We start from the raw sequence: 15215 nt of genomic DNA, 5'->3' as shown, positions 1-15215 counted from the left end.
TCTAACCACTAGATGTTGAGCGATAATTGATGTTCCTGATATGAATTCCATAACCTTATGCTCTCTAAATTTGAGTAGTTAGCCCATTTAAGATTTAATGAATAAAATAATATGTAAACAAATGAGCATATTCTATGATTGTATAGACAGATTATCTGGTAAATAGCCAATAGGGTACCTCTACCCAGAAGGCAGACATCTCACTTAAAGAAACACAGTTAAAAAACATGAATTCCTTCATTCATCCTTCTGCCACTCCTACCAATAAAAACAAACACATCCCATTCAAAGCAGAACATTTAGCTCTCTGTTAGCAACAGCAAGAACACTTCCCCAGCAACAGGAAAACTCGAAAAGGACATCTATTTTTAAAAATAAAATGTGAAGCCCTCAGCATTTTGCTGATTTAGTGAACAAGACAGAATACAAATCTTATCCATCCAGATTAGGTGAACATCCCATAGATTTCAAGAATAAATAGCCTGATTTTACATGTCTTTTATTTGATAATTTGATTTGTTTTTATACACCAGGACTTTTCTTGACATTTTTGCTGATTTTTCTGTTCATGGATATTTGCACATATGGCCATTATAAGGTAGGAGGTGTCTCATTTTAAATAGACAGGTGGTAATTCAAGGAGTTCATTATCATACGCAAAATAGTTCACAGCAGTTTCTGCCACTGCTTGGTAGCAAGGTTTTTGTAAAAAGGTGATGATGCATATGTTTGTTGAAGGAAAGTGATAAGAAAATGAACTGCAACTTACTTTCATTAAGTATAACAGTTTTAACACGAAAAGAAACCTTATGAAGCATTTGATCTTGAGCCACAAGGCATTGTCCAATGATTACAATAATAACCCACCGTATTAATGTAGACAGTATGTTAATGTTACTCTAATTATATGTTTTAATTTCATTACTTTACAGAAAAGGAAACTGAAGCTCAACAAATGGTGATCTTTCATTTCCAAGGTTTAATCTCATTAAACAGCAAAGGCAAGGCCACAGTGCAAATCTTTCCACGCTTGTATTCTTTTTATTCCACAGCCAATATTACGGGGCATGTGTGTAACATCTCTTCCATTTAATTGTATATACATTTATTATAAATAGTTTTCAATTTAAAATTTTCATTCAAAACAAAAAGATCACCATATATGCAAGGGTGAAGACATGCCAAATTAACTGTGCAAATTATCATATTATCATTTAAAAACAACAGCAATTCTTAGAATAATCTTATTATTTTACCTCAGTTGTTAAAATAGTAAAACAGGAAGCAATATAATGACAGCCTTTGATTTCACCCTTCTTCTGTAAAAATGAAACCAGCTGAGGTAAGCCTTAAATATAGGCACGTATTAAGCTTCATCTATGAGTACTGATTCCTTTTCTCATTTCCTTCTTTGGCTAAAGGCAAAAACAGGAGTTCAAGGACCCACCACAACATTTATGATTCACATAAAAAATGAAGGACAAAGATGGTTGAAAATTTTTAGTTCTTAAAGTTAGCTTAATTAATATACTTGACACAGTATACACACAATTCTGTATCATACAACTTCACATGACATATATACATACATATAGATAAGTTTATACATATACACGGTTATGTATAAATGTATATATATATTTTTTTCTTTAAATATTGGCTCTTCTACTAGCTATGTAAACTTCAGCAAAAAATTTTAACTCTCTGAGCCTCAGTTTACTCATTTGTAAAATGGAAATAACAACAGTTTCTATCTTATAGGATTATTGTGAAGCACTTAGAACAGCTACTAGCATATGGTAAGACTTTAACAAGTATTAGGTAATTAGGTATTATAGAGAAATCGATTACATATTATTTAGCAATATAAATATCTCTATGATTCAAGTGAAGTTTATTCAATACAATGATCAGTTGTTTGGGTCTACAGATAAATATGTAAAGGCAATTTTGTTACGTACTTCTCTTTTCCTTTATGTTTTAGGGCTATGAAACTATTCTGTATGATACTATAAAGTGGAGACCTGACATAATGCATTTGTCAGAACTTGCAGAACTTTGCAGCACAAAGAGTGAAAATGTATGCAAATTAAAAATCAAATCATTTAGGAGGTAGGCAGACCTCAGGAAAGAATGCTGACTTTGACAAGAGAATTTAAATGTATTGCAAAGGTATGAAACAACCTCAATGAAAGGGTTGGGAGAAAAGGTGCTGAACTAAGTGACTTTAGGAATGATTTGTCTATAAGACTGAAGGAACTGCATGTAGGCAATGTACTCTAGTTGATAAATTTGTTTCCAATGGGAGTATGGGTTAACAATTCTGAAATTGCCATATATGTATTTTCAAACTGAACAATTAAGTAAATGGATGGTACATGTTAGGTGTCAGTTTCTCATTGTTGAAGTGGAAATTACATACAGATAAGCTAGGGGAAGAGACTAGAATGATCCATCTGATAATGGATTAGAGTTGGAGATACCAGTATGAATTCACGTTTAGCTTAATATAAATACAGATGATTACATGCAGAAATATTTATACATAGGTATGTATACATGGGTTAGTATACAAGTATTTAATTCCTTGCTGTGTCAGCTACCAGGTCTTAAAAAGAATTGACACTGAAGCAGCAAATAGCACTTCTTGAGCCCAGATTTTGGTTTCTGACACCATTCTCCAATAAAAGAAACCAAGATTTCTGAAAGATATGGCTAATTCTAGGCCTGGGGCATGATGACCCCAGAGCATCTTATAGTACTAGAAAGTAAGCATGTGCTTAAAAACAAAACTAACCAAACAATAAACCATACCACATTGATGGGAGTATATTAAAAGGAAATAGGACAACTGAGAGAGCTCCAGTGGCCAAAGCTGGGACAATTTGAACAACAAAGTAGTATTAGATTATAACTCAAAGTATAAAACAAATATTTATATGTCCATACTCACATAAATAAATGATTAAATAAAAAGGGAGAAAAGACAAATCTCCCATGCAAAAAAAAAAAATGCCACATAATTTATCTACATATTCCACCAGCAAAAGGAGAAGCAGAAATCCCCACTCTTTAAGTGTGGGCTGCACATAGTGATTTCCATCCAAGGAGGATAGCATAGAAGGGGGGAAAATGGTAACTTTACAGTGGAGAAACTTGACAAACACTATCTCATTCAGGTGATAAAGGTCAACATCACCAGTGATAAATCATGTTGATAGTATGAATCCTTGATAGGTAATGTGGTGCAAATTACTAAACCTCTAGTGGCCTCTAAGGGTAGTGATCTACTGTAATGGTCTTTTTCAAATGTTAAATATAATACATGCAAAATGTCTACCACCAGTGCCTGGCCCATAATAGATACTGAAAAACAGTATCCATAATTAAGAATTAAATGTTTGAAAAGTGCTCTAAATTTTTGTTTTCAAAATGATTGACTGAGGTGTCATTGATGTAGTAATACCTCTTAATTATTTTATAGACTTTTACAAATTTATAATGTGGTTCTTTCTATTTAGATCTTTGCATTGTGGAGCTAATATTGAAGGCATTTGTGTACATTATTATTTTGTTATGGCTGCATTTGTTAGTAAAGCCTCATATTATTTCTGCTTCTGTCTTTCTGTCTTGAGTTGGCTCAACATTGTCTCAAAAAGTATCATGCAAGAAAAAAGTACATGCTGGGCTAGACTTCAGAGTACTCTTAAATGCTCTGAGATTTCTGCTTACTACTGCCCTATTAAAGCTGTAAAAAAGAATCGGGATATCCAACTCTTATCTGTTCTTAGGATGTCTCCTCTGTTGTCAATGCATGATTTCAATACCAATTTGCAGGTTTTGACACCAATCCTTGTTAATGAGTATATAGTATTTAATGTTCAGTAGAGATGGTAGATGACACTGATAATATTGCATTGTGAAGAAACTGGAGTTAACAGAATGCTTTAAGACATCGGAAGATTAAATGAGACAACTGTTTGCTACATGCAATTTGCCTAGGAGGTTAAAGGCATACTTTTCCTGCTTCTCAAAAAGCAATTAGAGCCAATTTGTGACAACCTGAATATGTAGAAGAAATTTTTGTTTCAAAACTAAAAAACAGGCAACTTGGATATTCCGAATTTTTGCTTGTAGGTTTAGAAATCACTGGCAGTGGCTTGTTTAAAAGCATCTTACGGCCGGGCGCGGTGGCTCACGCCTGTAATCCCAGCACTTTGGGAGGCTGAGGCGGGCGGATCACAAGGTTAGGAGACGGAGACCATCCTGGCTAACATGGCGAAACCGTCTCTACTAAAAATAAAATAAAAAATAAAAAAAATTAACCGGGCATGGTGGCAGGCGCCTGCAGTCCCAGCTGCTCGGGAGGCTGAGGCAGGAGAATGGCGTGAACTCGGGAGGCGGAGCTTGCAGTGAGCAGAGATCGCGCCACTGCACTCCAGCCTGGGTGACAGAGCGAGACTCCGTCTCAAAAAATACACTTGACTTTTGCCTCTTACCTCTTTTTGTCATGCTTTCCTGTGTTAATCAGACAGACTGGACACTGCTGTTGAGGAATCAAACCTTTTGCAGTAACAGTCACAGATGCATCCCTTACGATAGCTTGCTTTGTTTTAATTTCTGATAGCCAAGGAACCAGGCATCTCAGATCACCCTGTCCCAGGTTTCCTCTGTAACAACTGATATGAATAGGATGTTTTTAAGACATGGAATCTGTATCAAATTACGTGCTTTTTTTTTTTTTTAAAGCTAGCTGTTTCTATAAGCATTCTCTTTTCCAACTATACAACTCCTTAATTTCCGTAAGTCTCTTAAATAGTATACCTTATTCGCTTTGTTGCTTCCCTTACTAGGAAATTAACTTTGACTCATGCCCAAGATGTATTTAAGAAAGTGAAGGAGGCCAGGTGTGGTGGCTCATTCCTGCAATCCCAGCACTTTGAGAGGTCTAAAGCCTGAGGATCCTTGAGGCCAGGAGTCCAGAGACTAGTCTGGCAACACAGTGAGAACACATCTCTACAACACATTCAAAAAAAAGAAAAGACAAAAGGTGAAGGAAAACGCATAGCTCACAATTTTGTCATAAACTTTTCTGTAGCATTCTAGTGGAAGTAACAATTGTCATACACTTCAACATTCCAGTGGCAGAAGTGATGTTCCTATTAATTGGAAGACGAGAACACACAATGGCCAATTTTTAAATAATTTAATCTTTCAACACCAAGGATTTTGTTTTTAAATAGTTTTAATTAGGTCTTTTCCTTTTAGTGTCTTTTAGGCAATGATTCACCCATTCATTTATTCACTTAAGAAAAATTTATTGAGCATCTACTCTGTGCCATCTACTATTCTAGTATTTTAGGTACTAAGGAAACATTGAACAAAATGAAAAAAAAAATCCCTGATCTTGTGGAGCTTACATTCTAGCGGAGGGAAGGCAATAGAAAATAAAAATAGAAAATGACGATGTTAGAAGGTAAGTACTATGAAAAAAACAGAAGCAAGGAAGGGAGGATTCTGGGGAAGGGGCAATATTTTAAATGAGATGATTAGGGTAGGCTTCTTTGAAAAAAGATGACTTTTAAGCAAAGATTGGACAGAAGTGGAAGATCTAGCCATGCAGGTATTTGGTGGAAAGATCTTTGCAGATAGAAACTATACACAGTGTAAGGGCCTCAGGGCAAGAAGATGCTTTGGTGTTACAGAAGCAGGGAGCAGGTCTGTGTAGCTGGAACAAAGCGCTTAGCAGAAATGAGGTCAGAGGGGTGGAGGTGAGGTAGGACTTGGGAGGCCAACTAGCATAGGATTTTTAGGCTGCAGAAAAGACTCTGGCTGAGAAAATTAGGAAGCCATTGGAAGAGCGACTACTTTTGGTTTCCTCGTACGTCTGTAGACAAACTTCTGAAAGTTAAAGGCATATTCATGTCATATCACAGATTGGTTCAAAACTCAAGTGTCAACACTTAATGCCTTGCTTCTAGAAAAGATAAAAAGATGTAGTGAATAAAACTGAATACTCAAGCCAGACAACTACATTGCTGTTTTAATTTACTAGCTGGTATCTTAAATATTAATGAACCTCCTTCTCTGTTTTCTTATTTACAGGTTGGAACACTATCTTTTTCCAGGTTCCTTGTTGTCTCTAGTATCTCTTGGTATCCTTTGATACCTCAGTCCAGGTAGGATTTCCATGCTCATTTTCTATTTGTGGCTTCATCTGTCAATACCAGTAACACATTTTATTGTATTGCAGAGGTCAGAATTTTGCTGGTCCAGCAATGTGGAAATGATGTACAAAATGCAGATTAAAACAACAAGAAAAACTACTTTGCTTCAATTAGTTGAATTGAGCAAAATCAGTTTTTCTTGAATTTTTTGCATGACTGCTTAAATGAACCGTTTTGTTTCCTTGACACGACAGAGATAATACAAGGTTTGCAATGCCCTTATTGTTTTGAGACGGTAAGAGTAATACACTAAGTCAATTTCATTTAGCACAACAGTACTATTGTTAAATGGAGGGAAAAGATTCTGGTAAACGGGAAGAAACTCCCGGCTTTAGTTTTCTAAAATGCTTTTGTACCTCTTCTAAGAATGACATGGAGGTGTTTTTAATGTCAAGTCTGAAAATTTGCTTTTCAATTTACTTGGAAACTGGTTTCTAATACAAAACAGGGTAGCACACTTTCCCAGCATGTTCAGGTAAACTACTTTCATCACAATTCAGGTAGAAGTGACTGCCTTTAATTCCGTACATCGCAAACCATCTAGTGGTAGATCTAGAATGGCGTCAGTCTCAGGGACTTCTATGCACATTGAGTTCCAGAGTTCAATTCCATTTAAGTTGGGACTATTTACAATGACATTTGCTGAAATTTGCTCACCTTGATATACAAGCATATTGTATTAAGCAGCTAGTAAACTTGTGGAGATAGCAGGTAAAACGTAAAGCCTGTTTTACGTTTTTTTAGAGGCGTCTTACTTGTAGCATAACTAAACCTTCATCGTTAGGCAGGTGCTGGCCAATTACATCAGCAACAGTCTAGGCAGGTGCTGGCCAGTCACATCAGCAACAGTCTAGGCAGGTGCTGGCCAATCACATCAGCAACAGTCCTAACTCCGCTAGGATCGGGGTAAAGCCGATAAGCCGCATCATATCTACAACCTGTCTCGGACCCCTGTAAAGAACTCACTGAGGATTGGTAGGGACAAAGGGAAGTTTCTGTCAAAGTTCAGGAGAAAAGGGCCGCGCAGGGAGCTGTTTCAACTAACACTTAAATCCCAGGAGAAGAAAGCCGAACCCCAACTCTTCGGTCGCCGCGGGGCCAGGGAGACGCGAGAGGGAAGTTTTTCTAAAGGAAATCTGCCGCCTTGTCCCCAAGACCAGCGAGGTCCGCAGCGCCATCAGTCAAGTGTCGGCCTTTGGCATTTTCTCCTCTCCCCAGGGCGGGCCAACGCTAGTGGGCGGTGGATGATGCGCCGGCCCCAAGGGCGCGCACGTCCGTTCCCGGAAGGCTCGGGCGCTGGGGCCCCTCTGCACTCCCAGCGGTCCCAAGTTGGCCCAGGCGCCCGGTCCCGGGGCCCTACAAGCCAGCGCCAAGCCGACTGCCGACAGCCTACCTCCGCTCCTCCGCGCGCCGGCGCTATGGAGACGGTCACGAGACGCCGGCAGCCCCTGCGCCCGCCAATGGGAACGCACGTTGCAGCGAGACGCGGACGTCGCTCTTCCAAGATGGCGGCGCGTCCGTCGCGAGCGACCGGGCCGCGGGGAGGCCAGAGAAGCCGAGTAAAGCCGCCGCCCGGGAGAAGACTGAAGGAGCAGTTGCCGCCGTTGGCGGCGGCCCGAGCAGTTTTCGCTGCTGCTACGGCTGTTGCCATGAGGCGAGGCTAGGGAGGACCTCACTTCCCCGGGGTGTAATAATGTTAACTGAGGTAAGCAGCGACGGTGGCCAGTGTTTACCTGTGAAATGGGGAAGGGGCCGGCGCTAGCCCGTCAGAGAACATCATCTCTACGGAAGGTGGGCCTGACCCTTCGCCGCGGGCTCCAGGGTCCGAGGAGCAGCAGGGATCCTACAAGTGCCCTCAGAGTAGGAGCTGTGCTGACTCAACAGAGTCCCACCACCTCCGGCTGCCCGTGCCTCGCCTTTCGCAGTTGCCACTTGCCACTCGCCCCTGGCACTGGTCTCCCTCCTGCTGTCACTCCCTTCTAACTCATCGCTCCCTTCTTCGTGTCCCCTTACACGCTACTCTGTGGCAGCGTTGGCCTTTCCACGTTACTGCTGGTTCTTGTTATCCTATGGTTTGCCCTAGGTCTCCTTTCTCTGGTCCCTGGGCTCCAGGGCCCTCCGCCTCCGAGCTCGGTCAGCAACCTGGGGTTGTTGCTCGGCCCGACCGGTTTGTTTCCCACCCTCTACTTTGACTGCTTCATGAAGTGGACTTTTTATCTCAAGCTGCGCTTGTATGGCTCAGTTGTGTCATCCCCCTCCCCCACATCCATCACCTTTTCGGTTAAATCGTGGTCATCACAAAGTTCAGTTTAGCATCTGCCACCTTGATTTGCGTGTGGCCCCCTTGTTACTCTCTATGGAATAGTTTTTTTCTTTGGACCTGAAATGGAAGTAGGGCAACTATGACGAACCAATCAATTTCCCTTTTCTAGTGCCTAATGGGCATTGCAAAAAGCCGACTTTTTGAAGAAGTAGAGTTTGCCTTTACTAGCAACACTTTAAGGGGAAGAACTAAATCGGTGCAACTAGGTACTTGACCCAGGTTAGCCCAGTTATGTATTGTAGTATCTGCAGGTGTAGGTGTCACTGAACATAAAATACTCAACCTTGTGATTTGATGAAATACCTTTTTCGAAGCGGTTCACTTTAAGTACTGTGAGTATCCTGACGTGAGGAACTGACCGGATTGGGCATTTTTATGGGCTGAACTGAATAGGAAACAGTTTTAGTGGGCAATGGGAAGTATTCCTACATGGGCCAAAAAGGAAATACAAACATTTGTAGGTGAGTGGCTTTTATTTTGTGAAAAGTGATGGTAAAGCACGTACTTGCCTGAAATTTCAGGTCCTTGGAACGTGACTAACTTTGAGGAACTTTATACTTTGCTGTTTGTACTTAATCTAAGCCCAGAGCCTGGCATATGATAAATACTTACTGGTTGATTGTAACTTCTACAGTACGTATTTTTAGTTGTTTGAAGTTCATTTTATATTTCTAAATTCTACAGCTTTTTCATTCTTGGAGTTAATTGAGATTATGGTTATAGCATAAGTTTGTGTTGTGATTAGCAGTAATAGATTAGAAAAAAGACATAAGTAGCAGAAGTTTCATTTTTACCTTAAGTGTGATATTTTAGTGGGAACAGTTAGCCTTATAATAAGTGTTTAGTGTTGTCTCTAATGTGTAATATTATATGATACGATCTTTTCATTAAACTTAGCTTATGTTAACATGTTTTAGAGTTTTAGTACTTTCAAATGAACTACTTCTATGTCTGCCAGTAAAATGATTTGGAAAGATGGAGCTTTCTCAGCTTCTATATTTTAATGCAATTTTGCGTTTTAGGGAAATATTTTAAACAGTAAATCAATGATAATATTAAGTAAACTGTACTTCAGTACTTTTTGTGTGAACACTGCACAACTTATAAGTGGCAGAACCAGGATTCCAACCTTGGCAGTTGCCACCTAGCCCATTCTATTAACTTTTCTAGATTGCCTCGCCAAAGTAAGGCCCAGATTAAATTGTACTAAAGTCTTCCCTATAGTTTTCAGTAGTCGTTTATAGATTAGGAAACTGAAGCCAGAGACTCTTGTCCAAGGTCAATTATTAAATATTAGTGACAGTCGAAACTGGAATCTCATCTCCTAACTCTCAGTAGAGAGCTCTGACCATTTGACCATTTTGCTGCCTCTCAAGTAGTTTTCAGCTCTCTTGATAGATTTTAAAACATGCTATTGTACTTCCTTGTCTGAATATTGTCAGTAAACTGAAAATGATTATTACTTTTTAAAGACTTTCTGCTTTACCTTAGCTTTTTTCCTTTTCATTTTTTAAACAAGGCTTCTAAGCCTCGTAAACTAGTCCTATTTTGAGATATTTTAGATATAAAATTTCACTCAATATTGGCTACTACAAAATTAGTGTGAGACTTCCTTTTTATTGCTTCTGCTAGACATTGCTGACTTAGATCAGCAGCTTTTAGGAGATGTGATTTAATTCATGTTAGGTCTCAAAATGTGTAGTGATGAGCTGTGCTATGAAAGATTCTCCTGTCTTTATATTAGTCATGCTCAGCAAGCATTTACTGTGCTCAGAAAGTGGTGAATTGTACTATGTGCCTGGATTCTTTACATCTCAACACTGAGGTAGGTGATATCCCCATTAACCAATGATAAAACAGGTTGAGAAAGTTGAAAGAGCTTACTTAGAGTTGTATAAAGAATGGAGGAGACAGAAATCATATTTAGGTCCTCTTTTTCCACATTGTGTGCTTTTTATGTCTCAGTGTGGAATGCATCATTAATTTTCTTTGTAGCTGATAAAATCAGCATACTATTTTTTATTTTTTTTTAACCAAGGTGAGGATATTAAGTACATAGATACATAATGAGAATAGTAATGATAAGTGTTCATATGAAACTTTTCAGTTTTGCGTTTTGTGAAAATATATCTTTTTTTTTTTTTTTTGAGACGGAGTCTTGCCCTGTTGCCCAGGCTGGAGTGCAGTGGCGCGATCTTGGCTCACTGCAACCTCCACCTCCCAGGTTCAAACTATTCTCGTGCCTCAGCCTCCCAAGCAGCTGGGATTACAGGCGTGAGCCACTGCGCCGGGCCAAAAATATATCTCTAATTGAAACCTTTTCAGAAATGAGAAGCCACACAAGTGATCAATTAGGGACCATTTTAAGTTAAGCTAAAATGGAATATCACTCAGTTGAGCAAACTAATATGTACGTTGAACTTTGAGCCTATGAAATATAGATTAATGTAAATTGAAAGTATAGCTCCCATATAATTCTCGATGTAAACTTTTTGGCTTCAATTTATATTATTTTATCTTAAATACAATGGAATTATTTAGAAAACTTGCTAGTCATATTTATATATATATATTTTTTTTTTTTTTGCATTTTACATACAGGGATGAGCTGTATGTAATGTCTAGCTAGTTTTTTGTTTGTTTGTTTGTTTTTAATGTTAGTTTTTTTCCCCTTCTGTTGTCCTTGCTCCTGTTAGGACTTCCTGCTCCTAATGTGACTCCTGCTATACTTGGCAAAAAATTTGTCATAGTGTACATGAAAGTTACTTGTTTAATATTCACTCCTCACTCTCCCTCTATCCCTTCTTTTTTTTTCTTTTTTCCCTAACAGTAAACTTCATATATCGAAATTAGAGCATGGGATGTTTGTTTACCTGAGAATTTGTTTTAATTAATCCGAGTTTTCACAACATTAGAAGATAATGAAATATTTATCAGTGAATTTTCATCAAACACACTTTTAAACTTTTCTTGATACCAGGAGCAATTAGGATTATAATTCTGAGCATTTATTATTACAGAAAACTAAAGGTAAGAAATGTGGGAAAATGTGCTCAATACTTTCCAGTGTTGTGGCATACTTTGGAGGTTGTTTTTGCATAGAAACCAGTTATCAACGTGTTGTCACTTGTCCTGTGTTTTAAAAAATAATAAACAGTGTAGCTATTTAAAGCTATTAGTTGTTTGAGTTGTCTGTAAATATGAATCATTAAGTGACTATTAAATAAAAATAGTTTCTATTTGTGTTGTTACTTCCATCCAGATTTGTTGATTTTTCAATATTAACACTGATTCTCAGAGTTAACAGATCTGATATAAATGGGAAAAGACATAAAGTGCAGCACTTTGAGAAGTTCCAGGTTAATAGTTGTTAAAGAAGTAAAAGGTTTTGTAGTTGAAATAAATTTGGAGGATATTTGCCTAAAGAAGGTTAATAGGTTTCTTCTCTGGAGGACTTACCATAGTTAGTTTTTGATAGGTGATTTATTTTCCAAGAAGATGATAGAATTTACAGCATATTGCAGAGTCATTTAACCATGGAGGTGAATATACTTTCTTGTATTTCACTTAGGGAAATCCTGGAGTGATGAGTTACGTATCAAGAAAGGCTCCCTGAACATCCAGGGGTCCTTTTGAACACACACATGCACATACATCCACGCTCACACACAGTTATCTTGCCCATAAGTGCTTAGTAAAATATTATGACTTGGTTTTGTTGATTAATATATTTGTAATAGAAATACTCTTGGGGCCGATTAATCCTTAAGCTATATAAGCTATTTCTTTAATTATTAATGACATTGCAAGAGCTACTAACCAAAGCAAGAAGACCATAGGTCCACTGGCATTCAGAGGTGTTAAGAGGTAGGAAAGGGATTTTATAACGGGAGCGGAAGGACATCAGTATCTAAAATGAGTTTGGCTTGCCACTCTACACACAGCCTTACTTGGCATCTTTTGACAAACCAAGAGGAATATTGATAAACATTCTTAAAGAATTTTTTCTTTTTAAATATTATTTTAATTGACAGTCATTTTTATGCATTTATGGAGTACAGGGTGATATTTTGAAATGTGTGTACAATGTGGAATGATTAAGTGCAGCTGAATAACATATCACCTTGATTATTTTCTGTGGTGAGACAATTGAAATTTAGTTATTTAAAAAATATAATACATGATTGTTGACAGTTGTTTAATTGATCTAAAAATTTCTTCCTTCTATCTATCTGAAACTTTGTACTCTGAGCAGTATATCCCCATTGCTCCCTCTTCTCCAGGCTCTGGTATCTGTCATTCTGCTGTCTACTTCTGTGAGTTCGACTTCTTAAGATTTCACATATAAGTGAGATCGTGTGGTATTTGTCTTCCCATGCTTGGCTTTTTTCACTTAGCGTGATGTTCTCCATGTTCGTTCATGTTGTAGCAAGTGACAGAATTTCCTTCTCTTTTAAGCCCAATTAGTATTCCATTGTATCTACCACCTTTTCTTCATCTGTTTATCCATTGATGGACACTTAGGTTGATTCTTTGTCTTGGATTTTGTGACTAATGCTGCTGTGAACCTGGGAGTGCAGATATCCTTTCAACATATTGAGTTCCGTTTTTTGGAAATATACCCAGGAGTGAGATTGTATGGTAGTTCTATTTTTAGGTTTTTGAGGAACCTACATACCATTTTTCATAATGTTTGTATTAATTTACATATCTACCTACAGTGTACAAGAATTCCCTTTTCTTCACATTCATGGCATCACTTACTCTCATTTTTTTGATTATAGCCATTCTAACAGGTGTGAGGTGATATCTCATTGTGGTTTTAATTTGCATTTTCCTAATGGTTAGTGATGCTGAGCAGTTTTTCATGTATTTGTTGGCCAGATTTATGTCTTCCTTTGAGACATGTCTATTCAAGCCCTTTGCCCATTTTAAAAATGGTTATTTTCTTGAAATTGAATTGAGTTCCTTTTATATTTAGTCTGTTAATCCCTTATCACATGTATGGTTTACACTTTCTCCCAAGTGGTGGAGTGGAAAAGTGTATCCCAGCTCTGGTAGATATACATCTTTCTGTTTTTGTTATCTCTGGGCCCCCAGCAGATTGGGTGGTGCCTGCCCACATGGAAGGCAGACCTCCAGGTAGTCCACTCAGACTCACATGCTAATCTCAGTCTCCTCTGGAAACATCCTCACAGACACATCCAAAGGAATGCTTTACCAGGTTTCTAGGTATTCCTTAATATAGTCAAGCTGACATCTAAAATTATCCACCACAGTGACTTTACAGCTTTCCCTGAATGAGGTTCTCAGATTATGGCTTTTTAAACCGTGCTTTGAAATTCTGTGGTTTCATAGACCATGAAGTGCCTCCTCAATTGATTGTAATCTGGAATTGACTTTCTGTTTCAGAGTCAGGTTTAATTTTGGTGACACAAAGCCTTAAATATGTGTAAGGAGAGGAAACGTTGAAGCAAGCAGATAGCTCTTAAACTGTTTAACGTTTTAAAAGTATTTGGAATTAAATGAATAAATAGGCTGGAGTGATAGTGATAAATACTGTGTCTATCAACAAATTATATGTATGGCAACACACAAACCTGTATGTTAAGCACTATAAGGGATGAGTCTCGACTTTATCACTTATTTATGATGGGATTTTGGGGAAGTAGTTTGAACTTTCTAAGCTTTAATTTCCTTCTGTGTAAAATTGGGGTAATAGCACCTTTCTTGCTGTTCTCACATTGTTATGAAGATCATATAAGATGATGGAGGGTATAACTTTGTCAATTGCCAGTCATTATAGAAATAGTGGTAGTACATCAGGGTTTTTTTTTTTTTTTTCTGTATATTCCTTGTACTAATGAATGTAAATCCTAGGCTCCATGTAGTTTTATTGCTCACTATTTTCTTGGTGGTTAGGTGGGTGGGTCCTGAGGGGAAATTAGGAGGGGAGTCTCCTGGCTAGTGGTGCAGTTACAGGGGAGACAGGGAATAGACTAAAAGAAGTGAAAGAGAAAAAAGGGGATAGTCTCTTGTGTGGTTGGTAAACCGATTTCAATGAATGCCTTAAAGCAAGTTCTCTTTTTTTTTTTTTTGAGACAGAGTCTCGCTCTGTTGCCCAGGCTGGAGTGCAGTGGCGCGATCTTAGCTCACTGCAACCTCTGTCTCACGGGTTCAAGCGATTCTCTTGCCTCAGCCTCCTGACTAGCTGGGACTACAGGCGCGTGCCAGCACACCTGGCTAATTTTTTGTGTTTTTAGTAGAGACAGGTTTCGCCAGGTTAGCCACGATGGTCTCCATCTCCTGACCTCATGTTCCGCCCGCCTCGGCCTCCCAAAGTGCTGGGATTACAGGCATGAGCCACTGGGCCCGGCCGCCTTAAAGCAAAGTTCTAAAAAATGTTTTGAAAAAGATGATTTATTTGAGGGTTGCCAGTCATTTGTCTGTACATATTCCCAAACATTTGTGGGAAGAAAAATCTTTTATTTTTAATCAGACTTAGTAAATCCTTGAAAAGCTGTTATTAAGGATAATGTTTATAAGGCTTTCGTTATAACTTGTGCTGGAGATTGATTTTTATGGATTGATTTCTTCACCAAACAAGAGTATGCCTACTTTGTACTAGGCACATGCTGATAAGTTCTAGTGTTGAAGTGGTGAGT

The 15215-nt window shown here is 38.3% G+C and overlaps 1 protein-coding gene across 5 annotated transcripts in view; it reads left to right on the top strand.

The window, feature by feature from the left end:
- The first annotated feature begins 7331 nt into the window (after nt 1-7331).
- Nucleotides 7332-15215, top strand: part of SNX13 (sorting nexin 13) — a 149718-nt gene continuing 141834 nt past the window's right edge. For 4 of the 5 annotated variants that reach the window (XM_055347382.1, XM_055347383.1, XM_019031635.3 and 1 more), the window contains exon 1: nt 7332-7932. In XM_055347382.1, the coding sequence (XP_055203357.1) occupies nt 7921-7932 (12 nt within the window). In that variant the 5' untranslated portion in view covers nt 7332-7920. The remainder of the gene's footprint in view (nt 7933-15215) is intronic. The other variant, XM_031013183.3, reaches the window with a different exon arrangement.

Source organism: Gorilla gorilla, chromosome 6 (assembly GCF_029281585.2).
Source record: "Gorilla gorilla gorilla isolate KB3781 chromosome 6, NHGRI_mGorGor1-v2.1_pri, whole genome shotgun sequence".
NCBI lineage: Eukaryota > Metazoa > Chordata > Mammalia > Primates > Hominidae > Gorilla > Gorilla gorilla.
Note: the sequence above shows the minus strand (reverse complement) of the source record. Positions and strands in the feature narration are given on the sequence as shown.